Source organism: Penicillium digitatum, chromosome 1 (genome assembly GCF_016767815.1).
Source record: "Penicillium digitatum chromosome 1, complete sequence".
NCBI classification, from domain to species: Eukaryota; Fungi; Ascomycota; class Eurotiomycetes; order Eurotiales; family Aspergillaceae; genus Penicillium; species Penicillium digitatum.
The window spans coordinates 5,984,269-6,006,426 of record NC_089384.1 but is presented as its reverse complement, the minus strand read 5'-3'; the positions used below and the strand labels follow the sequence as shown (position 1 = coordinate 6,006,426).

General features: G+C 49.8%; 7 protein-coding genes across 7 annotated transcripts; 3 read left to right on the top strand and 4 right to left on the bottom strand.

Annotated features, from left to right (window-relative positions):
• Positions 1-299: 299 nt before the first annotated feature.
• On the bottom strand, positions 300-2,383 carry Pdw03_4397 (Actin-binding FH2; the record flags this gene model as incomplete). The annotated part of the gene is made up of 4 exons (XM_014675706.1): positions 300-1,041; positions 1,097-1,212; positions 1,270-1,586; positions 1,639-2,383. The coding sequence occupies 4 exons, from the start codon at positions 2,381-2,383 to the stop codon at positions 300-302; spliced, it is 1,920 nt and encodes a 639-aa protein (XP_014531192.1).
• A 904-nt stretch (positions 2,384-3,287) lies between these two features.
• Pdw03_4396 (Epsin-like, N-terminal) lies at positions 3,288-5,343 on the bottom strand (the record flags this gene model as incomplete). The annotated part of the gene is made up of 5 exons (XM_066100735.1): positions 3,288-4,528; positions 4,582-4,693; positions 4,742-4,932; positions 4,991-5,228; positions 5,296-5,343. The coding sequence occupies 5 exons, from the start codon at positions 5,341-5,343 to the stop codon at positions 3,288-3,290; spliced, it is 1,830 nt and encodes a 609-aa protein (XP_065956135.1).
• A 1,625-nt stretch (positions 5,344-6,968) lies between these two features.
• Positions 6,969-8,825, top strand: Pdw03_4395 (uncharacterized protein; the record flags this gene model as incomplete). Its single annotated transcript, XM_066100734.1, has 4 exons — positions 6,969-8,235; positions 8,315-8,455; positions 8,543-8,733; positions 8,784-8,825. 4 exons carry the CDS (start codon positions 6,969-6,971, stop codon positions 8,823-8,825), a joined length of 1,641 nt encoding a protein of 546 aa, XP_065956134.1.
• Positions 8,826-9,670: 845 nt separating this feature from the next.
• Pdw03_4394 (40S ribosomal protein uS17) lies at positions 9,671-10,625 on the bottom strand (the record flags this gene model as incomplete). Its single annotated transcript, XM_014675709.1, has 4 exons — positions 9,671-9,739; positions 9,894-10,069; positions 10,131-10,193; positions 10,457-10,625. The coding sequence occupies 4 exons, from the start codon at positions 10,623-10,625 to the stop codon at positions 9,671-9,673; spliced, it is 477 nt and encodes a 158-aa protein (XP_014531195.1).
• Positions 10,626-10,950: 325 nt separating this feature from the next.
• Pdw03_4393 (Chromosome segregation protein, putative) lies at positions 10,951-15,685 on the top strand (the record flags this gene model as incomplete). Its single annotated transcript, XM_014675710.2, has 5 exons — positions 10,951-11,193; positions 11,256-11,634; positions 11,686-14,180; positions 14,232-14,853; positions 14,922-15,685. The coding sequence occupies 5 exons, from the start codon at positions 10,951-10,953 to the stop codon at positions 15,683-15,685; spliced, it is 4,503 nt and encodes a 1,500-aa protein (XP_014531196.2).
• A 500-nt stretch (positions 15,686-16,185) lies between these two features.
• On the bottom strand, positions 16,186-19,265 carry Pdw03_4392 (Fungal transcriptional regulatory protein, N-terminal; the record flags this gene model as incomplete). The annotated part of the gene is made up of 7 exons (XM_014675711.2): positions 16,186-17,248; positions 17,306-17,845; positions 17,898-18,073; positions 18,126-18,622; positions 18,674-18,933; positions 19,008-19,141; positions 19,230-19,265. The coding sequence occupies 7 exons, from the start codon at positions 19,263-19,265 to the stop codon at positions 16,186-16,188; spliced, it is 2,706 nt and encodes a 901-aa protein (XP_014531197.2).
• A 1,714-nt stretch (positions 19,266-20,979) lies between these two features.
• Positions 20,980-21,429, top strand: Pdw03_4391 (Fungal specific transcription factor, putative; the record flags this gene model as incomplete). Its single annotated transcript, XM_014675713.1, has 1 exon — positions 20,980-21,429. The coding sequence occupies one exon, from the start codon at positions 20,980-20,982 to the stop codon at positions 21,427-21,429; it is 450 nt and encodes a 149-aa protein (XP_014531199.1).
• Positions 21,430-22,158: the final 729 nt, after the last annotated feature.

Sequence of the window (22,158 nt, the reverse complement as noted above, 5' to 3'; positions counted from 1 at the left end):
GATAGTATATTGTACTCCGGGTCTGGGCGATTGGGTAGCAATACGCTGTACATATCAAGTGCATTTGGTTTAAGCTCTGGAGAAGTGGTCAATGAAGGAGATGGGCTGTAACTGCTTTGGGGAGAAATCGTCAATCAGTGGAAACAGCACGATGCTACATAATTTATGTCTTCACTCATGGGGTAGGGAGCAAGAGAGCAAGTCCGAAGCCCGAGAATTTACCAGAAAAAAAAAAGGAGCTGTACATGACTAATTTTTGACCAAGTTCGATCTATTACGGCAGAGCCAAGTAGCAAAGTTCATACAGCCGGTTCTTCTACCTGCAAATGACACTCATCCCAGACCTGACGGAGCATGGGCAGGTGAATACGATCGACATAGAAAAAGCCTAACAAGATGGTACGGGCCTCCTGCCACGAGTAGATTCCCTGCAGCCGCGCAGCATTGGCGAGTTCAGATACAAAGAAGGCCCGCTCGGACGGCAGGGTTAGACTGCACGCCGCGCCCATGAAAAGCTGCCAGAGGAGCAGGTCGCGACAGAGCGCGAATAAGCCCGAGGGGATAGTCGCCTCGAGGGCGGTGCGCAGTGCCTGGATCGGCTTGGGTAGCAACTGGCCGACCATGGGATAGAAGTTCCAGATGGCGCTGTTGTGGAAGAGCAGTAAAGCGAGACGGGTGCAGCCCTCAATGGAGTTGTCGCCCTTTACCTGGCCTGTTGCTGTATATCGGTCTGTGTGCAGTCGGTATTCCACATGTAGCACTTCTGTATTGAAGTAGTCCTCGGTCTCCTCGTTGAACTCTTTGTACCCGGTGTTGCCCTTGATCCATTCTGCATACCAGGATAGTTCGAGGAGATCATATACGATTTGCTGCATAGCTTCGCCGAAGATACCGGGTACTTTGAGGAGAGGGAAGAGGCGGGTGGAAAGTAATGCCACGTCGTCATTGGGTGGGATAAGAGAGAACCGCGCTGGGCGGGTGTAGCGAACAAAGGGGAATATAGGTTTGGCGTGGGCCATGCAAGCCACTCGGATATCAGTCCTAATCGCGAGGTTAACAAAGCTTTGTATTTTGATCCTGACGGGGGTATACCAACCATGAGATCTGGAATCGTACGTCTGAAGGAACATCGTCAAAATTCTTTCGCAATGCGATCATCTGTCGCAAACCTGCTAGGTGGATTTTGAGATAGTCAGGATTTCCCGACGCGATCTACAATCAGGGATTAGCTCCGAGAATCACAAGTCTGGTTTCAGAGATTATGCTCACTTCAATTGTCAACAAGGTGGAAACTGCCGCAATCAAAACATCACTGGAAGCCTTGGCTGGGTCTGACAGGCCCTCGTTGACAAGTCGAATAGTCTCGCCACGGTGGTGGAACGTGTCGATCACCAACTGGCTCCGCTTTTGCTTCGGATCTCGGATGGGTAGCTCGCCTGCACGCATAGCGTCATTGGAAGACGCCATACAGATTGTGGCATGGAGAATGGCTGGATCGCGCTGGATCAAGGATGCCCAATGGGCCTGCAGCTTGGGCTTATATCGCGTTTGCAATGGATGCGCTTCTTGTGTCAGATCCCAGAGGACTATTACGGCGTCAGTATGCAACATGATGGGGGTTGACAAGAAAACACTCACAGACTCGGAGATGTCGCATCATTCTATCTGTCAGTTGCGTATGCCCAGTAGAAAAAGGATCATTGGCCCCTTGTCCCACGTAAGACCATGCAGATGGTCCAGCGGGGTGGGCCATCGTCCCACCAGAGCTAGAGTCCTCCCATGATGCAGCTTGCGTAGCAGGGTATCCCACAGATATTGATGTAACAAGCTCGTCGACCTGCTCTAGCTCTTGTTCATCTGAGATTTGATCACTGGACGAGCTAGCGGATAAGTCGGCGGACAAGCTAGCACGCGAACGGACAGGCTCAGCGGGCACGAGTGCTCCCGGGTTCGTTGTCGGGGTTTGATAAGGTAGGTGCTTCCATTTGCTCTTATTATACTGTTCCGTACTCTCCATCCGCTTCTTACGATTATGCTCGGACATAACATGGGACCGAATCCGCTTCAGGGTCTCGTCCGTAGTGCCTGCCGCTGCAGTTTGCTGATCACTGTTGACCCAGAATAACGTCGATTTGCCCACCGATACATTGTTGTTTTTGCGGGATTTGCGTACCCTAGTAGTTGTTTTTCGACTGGGAGCTATGGGTGGAGGGGGAGGTGGAGGAGTTTGTGTTGAGGTCACGGTCTGTACGGGGTTGGAATCGAAGTGGATGGGCGCTGCACAGGGGGAGTGGATCAGATCGGCCGCCCAAGCCGCAGCCGATGACCGAGACAGCACGGGCAAGGTCTGCTCGCAACTCGATAAGATGTCCTTCGCGTTCATCGGGCTGATCTGGACGTTCCAGGCATTACCTGTGTAGAATGAGGGAAACCTGGAGGTTTAGAAGAGGACAAACTTCCTTTCCGGACCGGCGGGGTAGAAACAAGAAATTTGGATTCTTCACATTGCAGAAAGCATTGTCGAATCATCAGCCCCGCTAAGAGATCTAGTGGAATTCGACAGGTTTATTTTAGGATGATTTAAGGGGTTTTGGTCTTTTGATCTTTTCGGAATCACAATTAATCCCGCCTTTTGCCCAGGGCTAGAAGAGTCGGCAGTTCGAAGATCCACTTGACCCTGACGACAGGTTATTCACCGAGCTTGTTCTTTCTGAGGTCATGTGTTGCAACAGAGTGAGAACATGTGTGTGTGTGTACGGAGTACTCCCTAGAGAACTTGGACATTTTTGATCTACTATCTCAAACTCCCTGGGATTCATGAAACACCTCCAAATTTACGGGGATCGCCTTACACACGGATGATCCGCAGTTGCCCCCCCCCTGTGACATATTTAAAAAGACGTTAGGTCAAGATGGTGCGCCCCTGTCAGCACTAGCCTTGAACTTGGTCGAGCATCGTAAGCTTGAAATTGTGCAAGTTTTCAGAAGACTATGATGATCATGATCTTGACCTTTGGGTGACAAGATCGGTGATTGGAGTACCAACTACGTCGATCTTAGATTAAGGAGCTCCTTCAAGGTAATTACGTACGTGATTTGAAATCTACCAGATACAACACAACATACGATGTGGTTACTATCAGAGGCTACGGAAACACCCGTAGTCTACTCGATGTGGAGGCGATGTGGGGAGCAAGTGAGATGCAACGAATGAGATAGTCGAAGGTAGGTAATCTATTGACGGATGTCGGTTTCACTCCGAAGCCATGTGGTGTTGGGCCCCTAATTTAGGTCATGCCGGGACGCGGGAAGACCTGCACTGTGTCCAGCTGTTCTAATCCACCCATTGTACCACTCTGCCCGCTGTTTTGCCAACCTTGTCCGGTCTGCTGATTAATAAACTGGCTTTGTCGGAAAGGGTTGGTGCTGCCAGTTGGGTTAGGCCGCAAGGGGGCAGCTGCTGGGGGTTGTAGACCTTGCTGCGGAGCAGGAGAAGCCCGTGCAAAAGGATTGGTTCCCGTCCGCTGAGGCTGAATCGGCTGCGCTTGTGGTGGCTGAGAAAGGGGCACTGGCGGGGGTTGCACAGGCTGAAATGACTCATGTGGGTTATATTGCGTGTTTGCTGCGGAGAGTCGTCTCGCAAATGGGTTCGTATTCTGTCGCGATAGAGGAGCGGCGGGTGGCTGAGCGCCCGTAGGAGTGCTGAGCATCGATGACTGGCGGAACGGATTGGTGTGCTGGGGCTGCAAGGGTTGAGGTGCTTGTTGCTGCTGCTGCTGTTCAGGGAAAGCGGCAATTGCTTCCTGTGGAATAGGAGCCAATTGTGACTGAAAGCCATACGACTGCGGCTGGGGGGAGTACCCTCCAAACCCAGCGCCAGTTGGCATAGCTTGAAGTGGCTGTAGCGGCGGCTGTTGCTGCGGCGGCTGTCCAAATGGATTGTTTGGGCCTTGTGCTTGATAAGGCGCTCCATATTGGGTCAGCTGGCCATATCCAGTTACCGAGGGCTGCTGTTGAATCGCCTGAGGCTGCTGTTGGAAACCAGTCTGCTGGGGATAGAGTGCTTGCGGCGGCGGCTGTTGGAACCCTGTTTGTTGGTACTGCAATGCAGTATGTTGCGCCATTGGCTGCTGGTTCTGCTCAATCGACTCAAAAAAGTCGATCAGATCTACAGGTGGTGGCTTCGGTTGTTCGGCCTGCCTAAGTGGGTTTGACGCCGGCGTATTCGGCATTGGCTTTGACACATCTGCAGTCGCACTGGCTTTCATACTCGGTGGAACGCGTACACCTTTCTTGGCCAAGTACTCGCGTCGGCGAAGATCGAAGTCAGGATCGTTGAGATCATCCTCGAGAAGGCGCGCCAGGTCTGTGGAGGCATGCTTGAGCTTCGGGATTTCCAGGCGGGTAGCAGATTGGAAATGTCTTGCCACTCCCAGGAACTGGACCACTTCTTCCGTTTGTTTTGTGAACGTCTTGTAGATTGCCAGGGCACGTATACTATCCGGTCGCGACATCTCAAAATAGTGTTCTGTCGGGGTTCAAAGTTAGACCAATGCCGATCTGGAGGGGCTGCGGACTTACCCAAAACATTAATTGTGCCCTCATTCATGACCGAATATAGGGTCAGAAGATCAAGTGTGAGGAGACGGAATGCGGTTAGACTGATCTCATTCTCGGGCTCATCGGTCAATAGCTGTACCCTGTCAGTCACCAAGAAAGTTCAAATTCGGAATTCACCCACATCACACCGCAGTAAGGCCCGAATTTGTTTCTGTACAATTTCTGTCTCCCTCAATAGGCCTTTCTCCACACCTAACCTCTTTAACCGCCCCGGCCCACTGCGTACATGATCCGTCTTGCAGGCTTCGAACGCCTTGGCACGCGTGATTAGGTATTCAGCATATCGTCGGATGTTGTGTCCCTGCGATTGTGCTGTAAAGACAGTTAGTCATATGCGCCCACATGCCTATGCGGGAACTCCTGGTCGAACCTTCCGAGAAATTGCTGGGCGCAATCTTCTTTGGATTGTCGGACAAGTATCCCAGCGCAGCATCCAGTTGGCCCTCTCGGATCATGAGATGGAGGACGATAAGCGCCTTGAAAACAATGGTCCATGCTGAGTCTCGGAGTCGTATTTGGAGGGTTCGGAACACCTCTGCGACTCCTGCCTCGCCGGTATGAGTTGCCACAAGGATATTCTCAATGTATTTGGATTTAGGGGCCGCAAGCTGTTCGCGCCCTTTAGTTAATACTTGTCGCATGAGGAAAATGATGACTTTAAACACTCCAACTGACCTTGAGCTTTGTGGCCCCTTTTACTGACTTCTCAAATCCTCCAGTCATGTTGGAATTGAAAGTCGTGAGTCGGTGCCAAACTTCTCGATGGCTCAGGAGAATGCAAGTCTGTCGGAAGACAATGAGAAAAAGACTGGAGAGCCTGCTCCCAGATTTTATGCCCTTCTAGTGTCTGAGAAGATCTTCAATCATCCGTATCTTTCATGACGTGGCTCATTGAGCCATGCTGTAAGCCTGGGGAAAGTGGATGGTTTTCTAGGGGAGAGGGGCCAAAGTCCGATCGGAACAGCCGGGTTAGGAGTTGGCGATAAATAAAAATTACAGAATAGGGATCGAGAAGCAAATTGAGGGCTAAGGATAGCAAGCAAGATAATCTCAAGGGTGAGGGCAAAGGGAGAGATCCTGGGCCGGAGTGCATGTCCCTGGAAATCTAAATCGGGACTAGCGCATGTTGTGAGTTCCGAGTGTGCACGGGGTAGTATGCAAGTGCTGCAAGAGCTTTGCTAGATATCGGATCCTATCTGAATGATTATAACCTATATGGACTATCACGGAATGGCTATGTCTTCAGCAGATCAGTAGTTGGCGATATTATCTAACCCTAGTGCCCTCAGTGCTACACATTTCTCTCTCATGTCACTGCTCTTCGGCAAGACGGTCTCTATTGTAATGGTGGCATATTTCAATATGGACAGCGGTCTTGATTATCTACTAGTAAGACGAACTGTGGAAATGAGATCTAATGTAGATAGCTAGTGGCCAGTGGTAAGCCGGGGAGTGGGTAGAGGGAACCTGCTGTACACAATTGAGGAACACGCGACAAAGCGACAATTCATTGTTAATGTTAACCACCAATTTAATTGAATGAAAAGAGGAAACAATACGTTCTTCCCAGGATAAAAGTCCACTAAGTAGCAGAGTCCCATGTAATATTTTCAAGTGTAGATCGAGGGCTGCACACTCCAAACTATATACTGCAGTCCATACTCCACTTGTGGTTCGGCTAGAAAGGTCGATACGATCTTGATTGTCAGCTAGTTAACTATACACGGACATGGTTCTCTAACCAGCAAACTATAGTTAATAGTTATCGTGCACATATTTGCCTCATCCGAGGCAACATATAGACCTAGAATAGTGAGATAACTTCTACCTTTTCCCCGGATGAGAACAAGGGTTTGAGAAGAGATCCCATATTCGGGGGGTTAAAAGACAGCCAGTTGGCGTTGCTCTTTTCATTGACCAAAGAATAGTCGCCTACATGGGACCGAAGATATCCCAAAAGGTTCGACAGATGAACTGGGCATCTCTCGTTTCTATTCCAACTCACCCAAAGTCACCAAAAATTCCTTTCTTCTCTCGCCTTTCTTCTCTCGCCTTTCCTCTCTTCTTCTCACCCTAGTCACTTGCATTCTTTTTTTCAATTCCAAACCTTCATTTCTGGACAAGTCCTCGGTCCGCTCGAAACAAACTACCATCTCACACACTTAATTAAAACCTTGTGACTAGCTTGAGACCTTGCCCCCTACCTGTTTCTTCCGTTAAAAATGAAGAACCAGTCTCTGTCCCAAAGACCAAAATTACGGTGGAATGTCCCAATGCGACAAGCTCTTTGTTGTGTGTATCGGGTTTTCCGATGCGACAAGAAACAGAAAGAGGAGATCTTCTTCTCAATGTTCCGCGAAGGTCTGAGAAAACGTGGAATCCATCGGTTTGTTCCAGGCAAAACGCTCCACACACAGTGGAATTGGATGAGAAACATAGGCGATCTTGTCTGGTCTCGTGTCCACCGGGACACCGAGTTTAACATCAACGGAGAATGGAGAAACGTCACCCAACGAATCAAGTCCACTGCATTGAACCTGCGTCTTCCGCTCATCGAGAAGACAGAGGATGACATAGACACTGCTCAATGGGGGACGCGACTGGTATTGACCTTGGGACCAAGAACTGAGTCCCCCTCGCAAACTCCCCACAGCATGCCATTCCCGCTGCAGCAGCGAAGCGAAGAGGAAAGGTGTCAATTTTTCGTCGAAAGAGACCATCAAAGCAGTGAGAGTAACACAATTGTTGTCAGCCACGATCGAGAACAAACTGACCATCTTGAACAACTGGATCACTTTGGGCAAGCCGGCTACCTGGGGCAGACAGAGCGCCTGGTAAACGATGAGTCGGCCGTTACTAGCCATGGAAAGAGATGTATGTGGTGCAAGCATGGATTGACAATGAACGAGACGGCGGGTCCCGATGACCGGAGCCAGCGGAATGATTCCGAGGGAAACAAGAGCCCTGACCAGGGCCAACAGATCCAAGATCAATCTCAAGATAACCAAGGATGGGGCCCGCATCATCACGAGGAAGACCAAAATCACTCCCCTGGACAAGGTCATCACTACGACCATGAACAAGCAATGCAAGGAGTTGCTCCTGAGAACATGCCACCGTTGCTGTTTCGCTGGTCAAACCGTGAGTCTCAAGGAGTCAACTCGAAGACCGTTTTCCTAGCGGGCCTGTTCAGCAATGAGGAATGGTCTGACCCGGAAGACTTCTCTGAAGACCAGTTCGAGAGCTTCTTTCGAAGCCATGTCACCAAGGAGAAGATCAGGACACCATTTATTTCGGCATCTCAATCTCCTTTGGCACCTTTTCACCGTGCAATTGCGGGTCAAAATGGCGCTCTGCTGACTATTATCGACACAGCGAAGCTGCAAACGAAAGTCTTCTATGCCTTTCCGCTTGCGATCCGGACTAGAACTTTAGTATACGGTGGCTGGAAGGGTTATGGTGAGTACCTCATCTGGGGCCGTGTCATAGCTGAGGCAATTGCTTTCAGCGTGGAGATCGTCAGCGTTGAACAGATTACGCAATCCCACCGCGACCTGAATCGCTTGGTTCAAATCCCACTCATCCGCAGCGTTGCATGCTGCGATGAAAAGCTGCGTGAAATGCTGGCATTGAAAAGAAAGTCACCTTTTCAAATCTGGTCGAACGTTTGGAAAATTGTTAACTCTTCTCCAAGTTCCAGCAATCCACTGGAAAAACCTGGCCTCGGAGTTTGCCAAGGCATGGGGTTGGAGGCACAAGAAGGAGACAGATCAGTTTCAGAGCGGAATTCGAAGTGAGCCACCATACCTGCCCGATGAATTGTCGGATTCTGAATGTGAGGTTCCATGGCCCACACCTCAAAAGACGCCCAGAAGTTTTCTCCAAAAGATGCACATCTCATCTGACTACATTTCTGATGTAGACTACGAGCCACCCGAAACCGACGAAGACTCGGGAGGGGGGTCATCTGAGTCGGAAGGTGTGGACGGGTCTCGACCTATAACGATCTGCGAAATGAGCGAGACATCAGATGACGAAAAGTTCTCAACACATGAGACGCTGTCTAGTGGGATTTTCCCCGAGAACGATCGCCCCGAACCCTCCTTGGGACCGGTACATCATCAATAGATCATTGACCTCACCTCGGATAACGAGGAGACTAGTTCCCAGCGGGCACTGCAACGGGTCTGGCCGTCCGACAATGATGAATATATGTTCCCGACACGCCCACGAAGATCCGGGGAAGAATCCCGCTGCAATCAGGAAAAAAGATCACCTACAGTCTCATGTTAAATGGTCATATGGATATGGATTGTTTTGAGAAAGTCCGAAATTGGGCTTACCACGAAAACCAACAGAAAGATGTGTGAACTGCCACAAGAAAACAATCCATGCTTAGCATGCAAGAGAACATTGAAACAATCTTTGTTTAGCACAGCCTTGCGAAGACGAAGAAGCCCTAGTCGAAATTTCGATATGCCTTTGTGAAGTAGTTGAATCAAAAATTCCTGACGATGCTGTGTGCTCGATCGTTGGGAACGCCTGTAAGAATCATCTACAACATCTGAAGGTACCTAGGTTGTACATCCACGAATAAAGCAAACAAAGTAGGCTTTAGGAACCCCGACAAGCAAGATAACAAATTAGTGCCCGAATGAGATCAACTGAATGAGATCAAAACCAGGCCTACAGACAGCCCAACAACAGCCCTTTCTCTGAGCCTGTGGTTTGCTATTACCATAAAGAACACATACTGAGGTCCTACTGTATCAATGTTAGACTTTAGAGCAAGAAAACAACTCGAGATGCGCATTGAGAGGCTCTGTCCAGATTGCCATGCATGGTCAATCTTGTGTTGTACCAGAGTTGTTGTACAGTTTCCATCACGGGAGGGCCGAACAAATCATTTTGATTTTTGTGTGGATACACATTCATCAGCGAGGTATCTGGGACATGGAAACTCATAAACTATCCCGACCCCCATCCAAGAACTTCCCGTATATCCAGTCCATACCGCTTCCTTCGCCTTCAAAACACCCGGTTTATTAACCTAGAACTTGGAGAAAGACTTGACAGCGCGCGAGGTCTTGGCGTGAACCTTCAGCACGTTGAAGCGAACCTATGCAGAAATTTAGAGTTAGTCACCAAGTTCCGAGAAAAACAACGTCGACTGCCGAATTCGATATGCTGTAGTTATGCAACAGTGGGTGGTTTTGCAGACTTCCAGACTTCCAAAAGTAGCGGAAATTAACAAGGATCACAAATGAACGTACAGTCTTGCTGAGAGGACGGCACTGGCCAACGGTAACAAGGTCACCCTCCTCAACACGGAAAGCGGGGGAGACGTGGGCAGACAGGTTCTTGTGGCGACGCTCGTAACGGTTGTACTTGGGGACGTAGTGCAGGTATTCGCGACGGATGACGAGGGTACGGTGCATCTTGGTGGAGACTGGACAGAACTTGTCAGTATATCCCTTTAATTTTTCAAAGGCGGTTCTTGATCCACTTACCGACTTTGCCGACGAGGACACGGCCGCGAATGGAGACCTGGGAAGTGAAGGGGCACTTCTTGTCTGTAAAAGTTCAAAAATGAGCAACTGACACATGAAGAAATTGGTGATTGCGGATAATTTTTTGGACATGAGTGGTCTTTTCGAGTTTTGAAAGTTCGAGTATAGGATGCGAACGTTGGCGAGAGAGAGACACGACAGAGATTCCAGGCCCCTCAGTTGCTCCATGCGATCCTCCATTTGCCCTTTGTTTCCCTGAAAAGACCACCCACCCCTGTGTTCCGCCACCAGATTTCGAACAAAAGCTCAGCGGAGGTCGTGCATACCGATGTAGGTTCCCTCAATGGCGGTCTTGGGGGTACGGAAACCGAGACCGACATCCTTGTACCAGCGGCGGCCCTGAGCAGTCTTCTTGGACGAAGCCTTGGTGTTAAGGAAGATGTGAGGCTGCTTCTGGAAAGCGCGCTCCGACTGGACGGTCAACTCGGTGGCCATTTTTGCGGTGTTGTTCGACGAGGAAGCGGTGTCGAAGAGATGTCGGGTTGGCGGCTGTCGAAGATGAGGAAGATTCGTTGCCTGTCGGAATCTTTCTTTGGTAATTCGTAGTGTGCGGCACTAGTCCTGATTTGGACTAGGCTAATTGGGGTTAGGGCTCTGCGACCTTGTTTACATCACGTGATTGCGGAGGCAACGCGCGTTGGGCAGGTGCCATAGGAGCAGATACAGGCCCAGGTTTGTTGATCTAGAGATCCTAACGCTCTGTTTATCGGAAAATGCAATCTTGAATCCATCAGTGAATGTGCCGATTTGACCGCCGACAATGTCAACTCGACCCGACACCGCGGCTTTGCGACCGCCACGATCTCGCCGGTCTATCGCTCATGCCCCGCGGTCTAGGATGACGTCTGGTTTGGACAAGGAAAATGCGACAACTGAGATTGGTGCAGCTCAGCCATTTTCGAATAACACAAAGACTCTTCTGAAAGTCAAGAAATCTCGGAGCAAGAGTTTGGGGCCCGGTGGGCTTGATGCCCTCCAAAATTCTAACGGCAATCGTCGTCAGGTAGCTGCCAACGGAATACCACGTGCCCATATGCAGAAAAATTCTGACTCAATTACTCATAGTCTACAGCTTCTTTTCCACTAAAGTCCATACTCAAACCTACAGTCCCTGTCTCTCCAGTGCGAACCATACCATCATTCGAGGAAACGCGCCGACGTACACCAGCTCGTGGTGACCATCAGACCCATGACGGCACCATGGACGGACAGAGCCAGAAGGAACAAAAGAAAAAGGGTCTTTTAAATGATTTTGAACCTACCCCAGGACCTCCCAGGACAGGTAATGACAATGATGACACTGCGAACCCGTTTGATACATTCAATGCGACTTCAGCCATTCGCGAGGAGATGGCTGCTACCAAGGAGCGCGATGAACAGGAGCGCAAAGCTCGTGAGCGACAGAATATCCTAGAGAAAAGAGCGGCACGGAGGAAATCAATGGGTTTGTATGTTCAACCTTATCACTGAAGTGAATACTGATACATCGATATAGCGAATCGGCGGGTATCCTTTGCTCCTGAGGCGACCCTGCACACCTGGAACGTGGTGGAAATTCCAGACGACTCAACTTCCTCCTCTGCCGCGAACTCAACAAGACACTCATCTGCTGCCGCAAACTCCCAGAACCAATCTGCCCCTATCTCACCCACCAAAGATGCTCCATCTTCGCCAGCAGAGTCGGAATTCGGATTCTCCCCTGTCCGCACACAAGATCTGGACCAGATAAGAGATCGCCCATCATCTAGGGGTGACAACGATGGTCACGATTTATCGTCTAGTCCTTTCAGCGGAAGCTCGGTAGGAAGCGAAGACACTGGCACCCAAAGCCTGGCCGGAGAAGAGGACGATGACAATGCTTCAGACTCCGACGATGGGTTTGATGCCGAGAGTACTGCAATGAGCATGGATGATGTGACCGCGCGCTCAGGAATGAGTGTCCAATCAGACGCAACTTCTAGCTCAAGCTCTAGTGCCAGACTCAATGAAGCTCTGCGCCAGGCCGCAAAGGAAGCAGGAACCGAACTTGATGAAGACGGAGAGATGTCTATGGAAATTGCGGATCAAGAAATAACCGGTGCTTTCCAGCCGTGGATAAAAAAGGGCCAAAGACAAAGCTTTGATTGGGGAGATATTAGCGCTCGACATGATGAGGAGAACCTCGACCCATCTAAGGATGCCAATACTCCAGGTTTACCAGAATCAGATGACATCGACGAGGACGAAGACCTCAGCATGGACGTGACGAATGCCGTAGGACGCATTCTTGGCAAGTCTTCTGGGCATCGCCAGAGCACGGCTCGCCGCCAGTCTGTGGCCGAAGAATCCAACTACGGAGATCAAACTATGGAGATGACAAATGTTGTCGGTGGTATCGCACAGGAGAATTCACCATCAAAGTTTTCAGAGATTGACAACGAAGATGAAGGAATGACAATGGAATTCACTTCGGCCATTGGCAAAATCTTGGGTAACCAGCCTACTTATGCCTCCAACTCTGATCACATGAACTCTGATCGAGACAATGACTCTGACGATGGTATGGACATGGAGATGACCAGTGCGATTGGTGGTATCCTACAGTCAGGGATTGAAGCCAACGACAAAGTGCATGGAAGGATGATAATGGAGCTCGAAACCGACTCAGGTCAGCTTGCTAGCTCGCCTTTTCAAGACAACGTTCGGCAATCTCCTGCCAAGTCCCCTGCGAAATCACCTCTTCGTTATCAAATTGCTGCTGTTGCATCCGAAAATGGGAGCCCCAGTTTGGCAACTGTGCGGGCTAGGCTTTCCCGGCGTAGCTTCACTCCAGGATCGTCGGGGACGCCAGGGTCATCCGGCCGGCAACGTTCACCACACGCGAAGCCATTAACTCCGTCCAAGCAGTCTACCCCCCAAACGAAACCCATCACCCCAAGCAAGACACCCCCCTCCAGCAATGTTACTTTTAGGAGTGCTTCACCAAGAAAGCTCTTCCAGCCCGAGCTCCAGCAATCAGCAGATAAACGCAAGTCTCTACGTCAAAGCCTGTTTGAGCACAACAAAGCAACAGGAGAGTCGACCCCACTCTTCAGATTGCAACCACGCGAGGTTCGTCGCTCTTCTGGTCTAGGTATTGACAAAGAAGGTCTTGGATCTCCTCGCGTGGCGGCCTTACTCGACAAGCGCCAGTCGCTTGGCGATAGTACACCCCAGTTCGTTCCGCAAGAACAGCCCCGATCAGGTGTACGATTCGAGGATCCTCTGCAACTGCAGGCAGAGGAAGAACGTGAACGTGAAGAAGAGGAACTCCGAGAGGGTGGCCACATCACAGGCTTGCAGTCAGATCGGGACGCGACCCCAAGCTTGAAGGATATGATTTCAAACATGAGCCCGAAGAAGACTAGGATTGGCAGTCGCAAGAGTCTTCATGTTGGGGCTGCTCGTGGGGTTCTGGGCAAGCGCCCAGTTGAGCTGGACTTGGATGAAGATGAAGTAGACAACTCGCCCAAGCGACTGCGTGGCCATAATGTCAGCCCAGTCAAAGGTGTGAAGTTGCCAACACCTATGTTCAGGGAAGGACATGCCCATCAGACAATGATTTCACCCGCCCAAAGAGCTGCTAGCTCATCGCCCCCCAAGGGTAGCACGACGCCTTCCCAGCAATTACGGAGTGCTTCCCAGATCTCGACAACTCCTCTCAAGCATGGCATTGATGCCCTTCATATTGCTTCTGATCCTCAACAGCCAGAAGAAGAAGAAAAAATTTCTGTCGAACAACCCCCTGTGGAAGTTGAGTCTATTCAGTTACAGGAATTCCTGAAAATGACCAACATTCACTTTATGGAACTCACTACTACAAAACGGCGACACACAACTGCCCCTGGCAGTGCCATCAAGAAGCTGACACGACCGTCTAGCGAGAATATACCTAAATTAGGCTCCATAACATTTGAAGATTGTGTGGCAGCTGGCTTTTGTACTGTTCCAATGCTTGAATTGTACCAGCATGTAAGTTTTATTACACCCGGATACACCAGTTTTTGCTCACACCTTCTCTAGTCATGCCGGGAGTTGAAATCCTATATTTCTGAAGGTCGGCAAGTGATCCGCTCTATTGAGGCAGAAACATATGCCGAGAATCCTGCTCTTTTCAAGGAGTATGTCACCGCTCCGCCGGATATCCGAGTGATCATGGATAATCAATTCCGAAATGTCAAGACCCATGCTCGTCTGCTGAGCAAAGCTACATGGTACGAGTGGCGGATGAAGTTGCTTGAGGGGTTGAAGGAAGGGCTCATCCGCCACGCGGAAGAAATGAAAGCAGACGATAATCTGCTATCTGAGCGAGAAGATTTGCTTAACCGGAACGTTCCACTGCTCGTGGAGAAGCACGCTTCTCTCGAGCAAGAGGCAACAACCCTACAACAGTTGGTGGAAGAGATGGACAACTGTGATCAAGATGAGCTGCGCAGTGCGCGCAGCAAGTTGTCTGAAGTGGACTCCGAGATTGCAGCTAAGAGACGCGAACTTGAGCGGTTGCAGGCGGAGGTCCAGGAGAAAACCACCTTCATCGAAGCTGGAGCCGAAATGCGGCATGAATACCTGGCTCAAATCCAGGAGGCAGAGCGTATGAAGGAAGAGTGCCGTGGCTGGAGTGCCCGGGAGATCAATGAATTGAAGAGTGAGCCTCCTCCCTCCCTTGTGGAGACTTTTCTTTGTGGGTGCAATTCTGACTACTGTTAAAACCAGCCTCTGTCCAACGAATTCAGCAACAAACTGGTTGGTCGATCGTTTCGGCTTCAACTCCTTCAGATGCCTCGGAGGGACCTTTACTAAAGATGGCTTACCGGGACCAGCTCCAACTAGAGTTCTATCCTGGAGCTTTTGCCTCCAAAAATAGCGGCCAGAAAGAGGGAAAGAACTACCCGATGGAACTGACTTCCCAAAAGAATGTTTACATTTCTGCCATTGCATCATTGGTCCTTCACTCGCTACAGCACCACCTGGCTACCATCCAGCAATCTACTGTCTCACCTAAGCAGCTTTTGTGCTTTATTTCTAGCGCATGGGACCGCACAGTTGGCCTAGAAAACGAAACGCGCATGCTGGAATTCTGTGGTGTTACTCGCCTCACACTATCCAAACCCGATGAGGGCTCTCTTTCTCTACTTACACGCTGCACTCTCCTCGGCAACGCGGCGTTCGCCGCACCTGGCCGTAAAAGCTCCGCTTTGAAAAGTAACAGTGCCAAGAGAATCGATGTTGACTTCACTGTCCGTACCCGCATTGATAAAAGCAATGCAGGGAACACCATCGGCGTCTTGGACTTTGAAATTGACGTTCTGGCGACGAAGGTCTATGGTTTCGGAACAGGCAGCAAGTCAGATCTTACAGACAAGGAGTTGCAAAGCATTCTCGGCAAAAGCCTTGGTCAGGATAAGAACGGCGATTTCCAGCTAGGAAATGGCGTGTGGTGCAAGGCAGTCCGCACGCTCACGGCATCTGTGTTTTAGTTTTCAGTTTTTATGTGATTCGGTTATAGGGTGGGTTAGGTCCGAATTTGGGAAGGAAGGCGCAGGATGAAATTTTTTGATGCCCTTCTTGGGTTCAATGGCGCGGGATAATGGGATGGATATCATGACTTCGGGATCTGGCTGGGCGTTTCTTTTATACCTAGTCTTTTGTCATATCCACTGACTGAATCACTTTTTTTCTACTCTTGATTTTTACAAGTCGGAATCGTACTTCTCACAGGGCTCGCTCTCCCTCCATTTGACACACTCAGGTGGAACACAAGGTCTTGTTGACATTCTGTCTATACGGGATGCCCCAAAGCTGGGATTTATTTCTATTATATCACACTTGATCGATAGTGGCTATGTATATCAACACTCATGAATCTTGGCTAATGCATGTACTGAGAAAAGAATAGAGAGGTTGTGTTTAGGAAAAGATAATGACAACGCTAACAAGAACAACGAATTCGAACAACCCCCTGCCATTTAACCTATCCCTAAAACAACCCCAAAAAGCCATTTGGCCAGACCGGATCAGCGGCCTGATTCGGATCTTCCTGGCCCTGCGGCGCATAACCATAGCCCGGATTCTGAGGATCGAACCCACCAGTCTGAGCCGTCTGGCCGCCAATAGCAGGCGCACCATCAATAAACGACCCAGCTGACAGGATCGGCATGGAAGAATATGCATCGGCAGACTGAGTTTCCGTTGGATTGAGAGGTGGAAAGGTGTATTCCGTGGGAAAGAGTCCGCCGAAGAGATTTCCGCCGTGGCTCCAGTCGCCGGACATTGGGTACTGGAAGAAATCGGGGATTGAGTTGGCGGTGCTGGTGAAGGAGTCTGGGGAGTTGATGGTGTTGATGGGGTTAGGGGTCATGCCTGATGACCCTGGGGCTTGGGCTTGGGTTGCAGTCGTGGAAGAAAAGTCATGAGATAGTTGCCAAGATGGGATTTGCGGTGCGCAAAAGCCGTTGTCGCCTGCTTCGTGGAGGAATGTGGTTGAAGGCGAGTAGGGACTGGCGAGATATGGGATTTGGATTTGGCTGCTATTGCCCGGGTCTGGCAATGGGCTCACGGGGACAACGTAGCCTGAAGAATTGACTGGCGGAAGACCCTCTAGGGTATCAGGGATACTGATGCCCATCCTGTTAGGGGTGGTAGTGCTTGATGTTGAATACCCGGGAGCTGTGGCGGGGGTCATAATTTTGCGGAGGGTTGTGGGTCGGCGGTGCTTTTTTTGGTGCTGTGGTGCTGATTGTGTCCGAGAGGTGTGCCTCTTGGCTCCTGGTGCTTTATATTCTTGGTCTTCTTCGTCTGGGGCGCGGGCTCTTTTCTCGTCTTTCTCGATGGCGACTCTGGCAATGCGTTCGAGGGTTGCGCTCATCCGGGCCATGAAACTAGCGTAATTATTTGACCCTTCACCTGGGGCAAGAGTTGCAAAGAATGCTGAAACCATGCCGAGGGATTGAAGGTCTGCTCGCACTCTGGGATCGCGAGTATCCCGCAGGATATGTGAGAATAATGTTGATGCTGCCAGGAAGACGTAGTATAGTAGTGACCTGGGATTTGAGTGTGAGAAATGAGGCTGATATAGATCAGGAGACCGTTGAACTTACCAGGTCCATGCGATATCTCCCCATGGCATGTTATTGACGACCTTCAAAGTATCTCGAGCGGCCTGTGCACCAATGGCTGCTGATCTTGAGGCATGTGCCTTGCTGATTAACTGGACTTTCTCTGGTTCCTTTCTGGCTGCTATCATGTAGTTAAGAAAGATGGGTACCCGGTGTATCATGATCAAAGCATTGTGGTAGACAAAATGGAGACCAATAGCGGCAAAGCCAAACAGGAAGTCCCGTTCACTATATTTCAATTGCGGTTCATTAAGAGTTGGGGATCCGCGTTTCCACTCTTCAAGCTCTGCATGTAGTTCTTTAACATTCTTGTAGATTTCAACGGGAGGTTTTTCTAATGCCTTAACGGAGTACAATCGGCTGTAGATGTGGCTCTTGATGAGCGACATCTGACAGAGCTCGCGGAAGAATGGGATGTTGCTTGCGGTTTCACCATGCTTGTCGTCATCCAGTTCCTCTGGAAGAGGGACATCAAAATCATCTTGATGTTGTGCTGGGGCGTTTCCAATTCTTAGGCATGTGCTGGAATATTGTCTTTAGTACCTAGGACGACATCTAACCGAACTCAGCTTACCTTTGATCAATGACAAATGCAACCCAAAAAACGCGGCGTCTCTCCTCTTGCTCAGCCGGGCTAAGTTCTGGTCTTGCAATATCTCGATGAAGCCCCATTCGGTGACTGGATCGCATAGCCGCAGTGATGAGTGGCAGAGCTGATTGAGTTCCAGAATTTCCCCGAAGGAAGAAGGCCTTTGCAAAATGTTAGATGCTTCCATAGAACCCGAGGTAGAAGGAGACGTACCATGCTAATCAAAGCCTGTACACTCAGTAAATCGGTGCGTTTTAAGGCTAATTCCGTGAAGACCGACATGGCGTTCCTGAAGTACAACTGGGATTTCTCTTTCTCTTTCTCTGACTTGGAGCTATTCGAGGATCGATATTCATATGCCAGGCAGATTACCATGTTGATATTGGCCCAACGGGCAGCGTCATCACAGGTTTGCTGCGTATATTGCCATTCAACCATTTTCATGAATGATGACTCAAGATAGATAGGAAACAGACGGTTAGCCGTCCTGAAGAAATCTTTCATAAGAGAAAATACTTCCGACCTCGGGGGTAAAGGCTTAAAGACTTTCGAGGCAAAAAGATCACGGAACACGTCCGGTCGCCACTGATTCCAGGGATTTTCATGAACGGATTCAGGAGATATGATTCGCAAGAAGCTGACATCACCTGTTTTGCTCTTAATCCAGTCTATACCTGTTCGCGATAGAATTGACAATGAGCACGATGTCCCTGCCCGTCGAGTTAGTCTCGGCGGTTGCGTATCATATTAGCCGTACTCACCGAAATATCGAGAGTCATCTCTTTGGTCCGCCGGGAAGATAGGCGTCCCCTCGATGAAGCCACCCTTTGAGCAAAGAGGCGACCCGAAATTTGACGTTGGACTGGAGGCAGATGATAGCTCTTGACTAGCTGGTCCACCATCATCTTCATCGGAAAAGTCGTCTTGGCTCATGTCGGTCTCTTGCAAGATGCCTGCCGTCCTCAACAACGACTCAACCCTGACGAGGCGGTCTTTCAAAGACCTGACATACTCCTCATTACTGTGATAGAATTAGTCACGATCGAAAAAAAAAACGATCGGGAACGACAATTAAAATATCGAGCATCGCCGTACCTTTGGTGATCATCCCGCTTCTCATGCTGAACCGGAAAGGCACACGGCGTATTACGGCGCATGCATTGCATGCAAATTAAACTAGACCCTTCAACCTCACACTTGGTCTTTTTTCGATGGCACATTTCACAAGCCTAGAAAGATACCATGCCGCCGTCAGCAACGCTAGATAAACCGGAGTCACCCGGGAAAGTGGAACTCAGGATGACAAGTAAAACCCACCCTCAGTTGCTGACCTCTCCATAGCGCAGAATCCATGGGCAATGAGTTCTGGGAAGATGGACGGTACATTGCCTTGACGGCCAAGGGTTGTAAATTGCGTGGGAGTCATGAATGTGCATGCCAAGACTTTGCAAAAAAGTCACCCGGCGGAAATGGCGAGGACTAGCGGGAGATCTTTATTCCTTATTTGGATCTCTTTTTTGAAGTCTACCTATAGGTAGACGTTCAGAATCAGCAGGGAAAGAGAAAATAAAATCAGATGAATAATCAAAAGTCCACGGATGATTCACGGATGTCGGGACTCCCGAATTCCGTACTTCTGTGCCCTTCCCCGGGTACTTTGGTGGACCGGCGGGGTTTCTGTCCCTCCACCAGCGTATACAATTTCTTAACTCACTTCTCAAAGTTGTTGTCATGAAAGGCAGAAGATCACAATCACCAGATTGGAATGACACTAGGATGGCTGCACATGCGGCCTTTGTCCTCAATGACGTAGGGCATCCAACCACCTGATTTATCTGCCCAGGTAGCTCAAGTGATGTGACTGCCAGGGTGTTGTTACTACCTCACAGGACAAGGGGGGCACTGCCAGAACTTCGCATCATTCGTGATCCATTCAACCTTATGTGCAGCTTCTTGCCGGTGATTTTCGGGATGGGGTTTCACGATACCGTATCTGCTACTTCCTGCCATGGGACATCGGGACGTGCTACACTGGTCTTGTAGCGCTGCCTTCGCCTCGAGGGCAAAAAGTTCACAGATGTGTGAGGGATGGTCCTAGTCCATTCTGCTTCTGCTGCAGGTCTTGGGATTTTCAACTGGCTAGTAGATCTAGAACCTGACGCTGATTACTGAGCTCTGAGCATGCCCAGAGCGAACGGCCTGGATGAAGGGCGATGATCAGAATTGTGGCCCAGCTACCTGGTGGGAGGGAGATTTATAAACCTTGACCACAACTATCTGTTCACTAACTATAAAAAACCATATTATTTGAGATTTCCTTTGGATTTCTTTTAAATTTCTCTTAGATAGATGTTTCTTCCCGCACTATCATAGCTAGAAGGATAATCAATAGCTTATCAATAGCCAGGTATAGAAGTACCAAGGATAGTATGTAGTGACTTGGAACAGCGAACGTCATTGGGAGCCAATGTGGGGCTGGGCCATTTCGGCTGCCGTAGGCCGAAGGTACCACCGAGCACTTCAGATATTCATCACTGCATCTGCCAGTGCCAACGATCAACCTTCTCCTGAATGGTGGACACAAGTTTCCAGATATGGGCCTCCCAAGACCTAGACATCGTGGTGTTTTTCATCCACATTTTACCTTGCATTTCGATAGTGAAGCGCCAAGGTTATCGGTGACAAGTCATGGATATCGACGCCACACCTATTTCCAATTGCCCCCCGCGCCGGTTCGGATTACCCCCGTCGCTGTCCAACATAGTCCTGGCCCCGGTTCCGCCACAATGCGATTCAAGTTCCAAGCTTGAGTGCGCAAGAAGCTCAAATGCGATAAGACGATGCCAATGTGTTCGGGCTGCAGCAGAGCAAAGCTCCAGTGCATCTATCAGACTCCCCACCGCGAAAGAGACAAAGACAACAAAGCCAGCTCGAAGACATACAGGAGCGATTAGCGCGATACGAGCGCATCTTGCATGACAAAAACCTTCTCCATGCATCCTCTGCGTCGACCCCATACGGCCAGAAGACTGAAGCATCAGCGGCCAGTGCACATAACCCAATCCCAATGCCGGGCCTCCAACCTGCCAGCTCGGGTAAACTTCTGTCCACCGACAGCAAGTCTCGCTATGTTGACAGTGTCCTTCTTCATGACAGAGAGGGCGGCCTGTGCGAAATTTCCGATTCCGACCAGGATGTCAACCATAACGAGGACACTGGAGCTGATGAGAACACCCCTGAGTGTCTCCTGGGTCTCCTTGTAGCGCAAGCCATTTCTGGGGCCATACCTGGAAACACGCAAAGCATGACCGGACAGCACCCCGGCTATGAGGAGGCGACCAAGCTTTGGAATGCGTACGTGCAAAAAGCAGAGCCTTTGTGTAAGGTTCCTCATATTCCGAGTGTCGCAAAAATGGTTAGCACCGTTTCAAAACGACCCCCCCATGGCCTCGAAGAGCGAGGAATGCTTGCTTTTTGTCATATGCTATCTCGCCGTGACCTCTACGTCGGACGCTGACTGTTTACGGGAATTCAAGAAACCAAGGAATGGTTTGTCATCGAAATATCGAACCGTTGTTTACCAGGCATTAATAAATGCCTCGCGGTTGAAGAAGACATTAATGGCGGTGCTACAGGCTTACACACTATTCCTCATTGCTATGCGTACTCAAACCGACTCGCACCGTTTTGGATTTTAGCAAGTATTGCCATTCACCTCGCACAGCGCATGGGGCTTACTTGTGATGGTGAGAACCTTGGTTTACCACCCTTTGAAGTTTAGATGCGACGAAGACTTTCTTTTTGGCAACTGCTTCCACTTGACAGCTATGCGGGCTAGGTTTCCGGAACTGGTATCCTTGTATCGCCAAATAGCTATGATACTTAACTACCGTTAAATATCAACGATGATCAGATTTTTCGTGGAATGACGGAGCCGCCCCTCGAACAGACAAGCGCCACAGACACGATTATTTTCTGATTTCGGATGGAACTATCCAATTTCTATACCCAAACCGGCGTCAAATTGAAAGCGATTGGTGCGACAATTCAATCTAGGGATGCAGAAGAGACTGAGAGACTTATTAATGAGGTCGAAGACCTTGTCGAAACTTAATTTCTTCGACACTGCGACATCTTGAACTCCTTGCACTATGTAACTACTGGCATCACCCGATCTGCGATCAATGCTGTTAGATTGCGAGCTCGAATGCCACTGCCGATAACGCAAACCATCACTGATACGCAA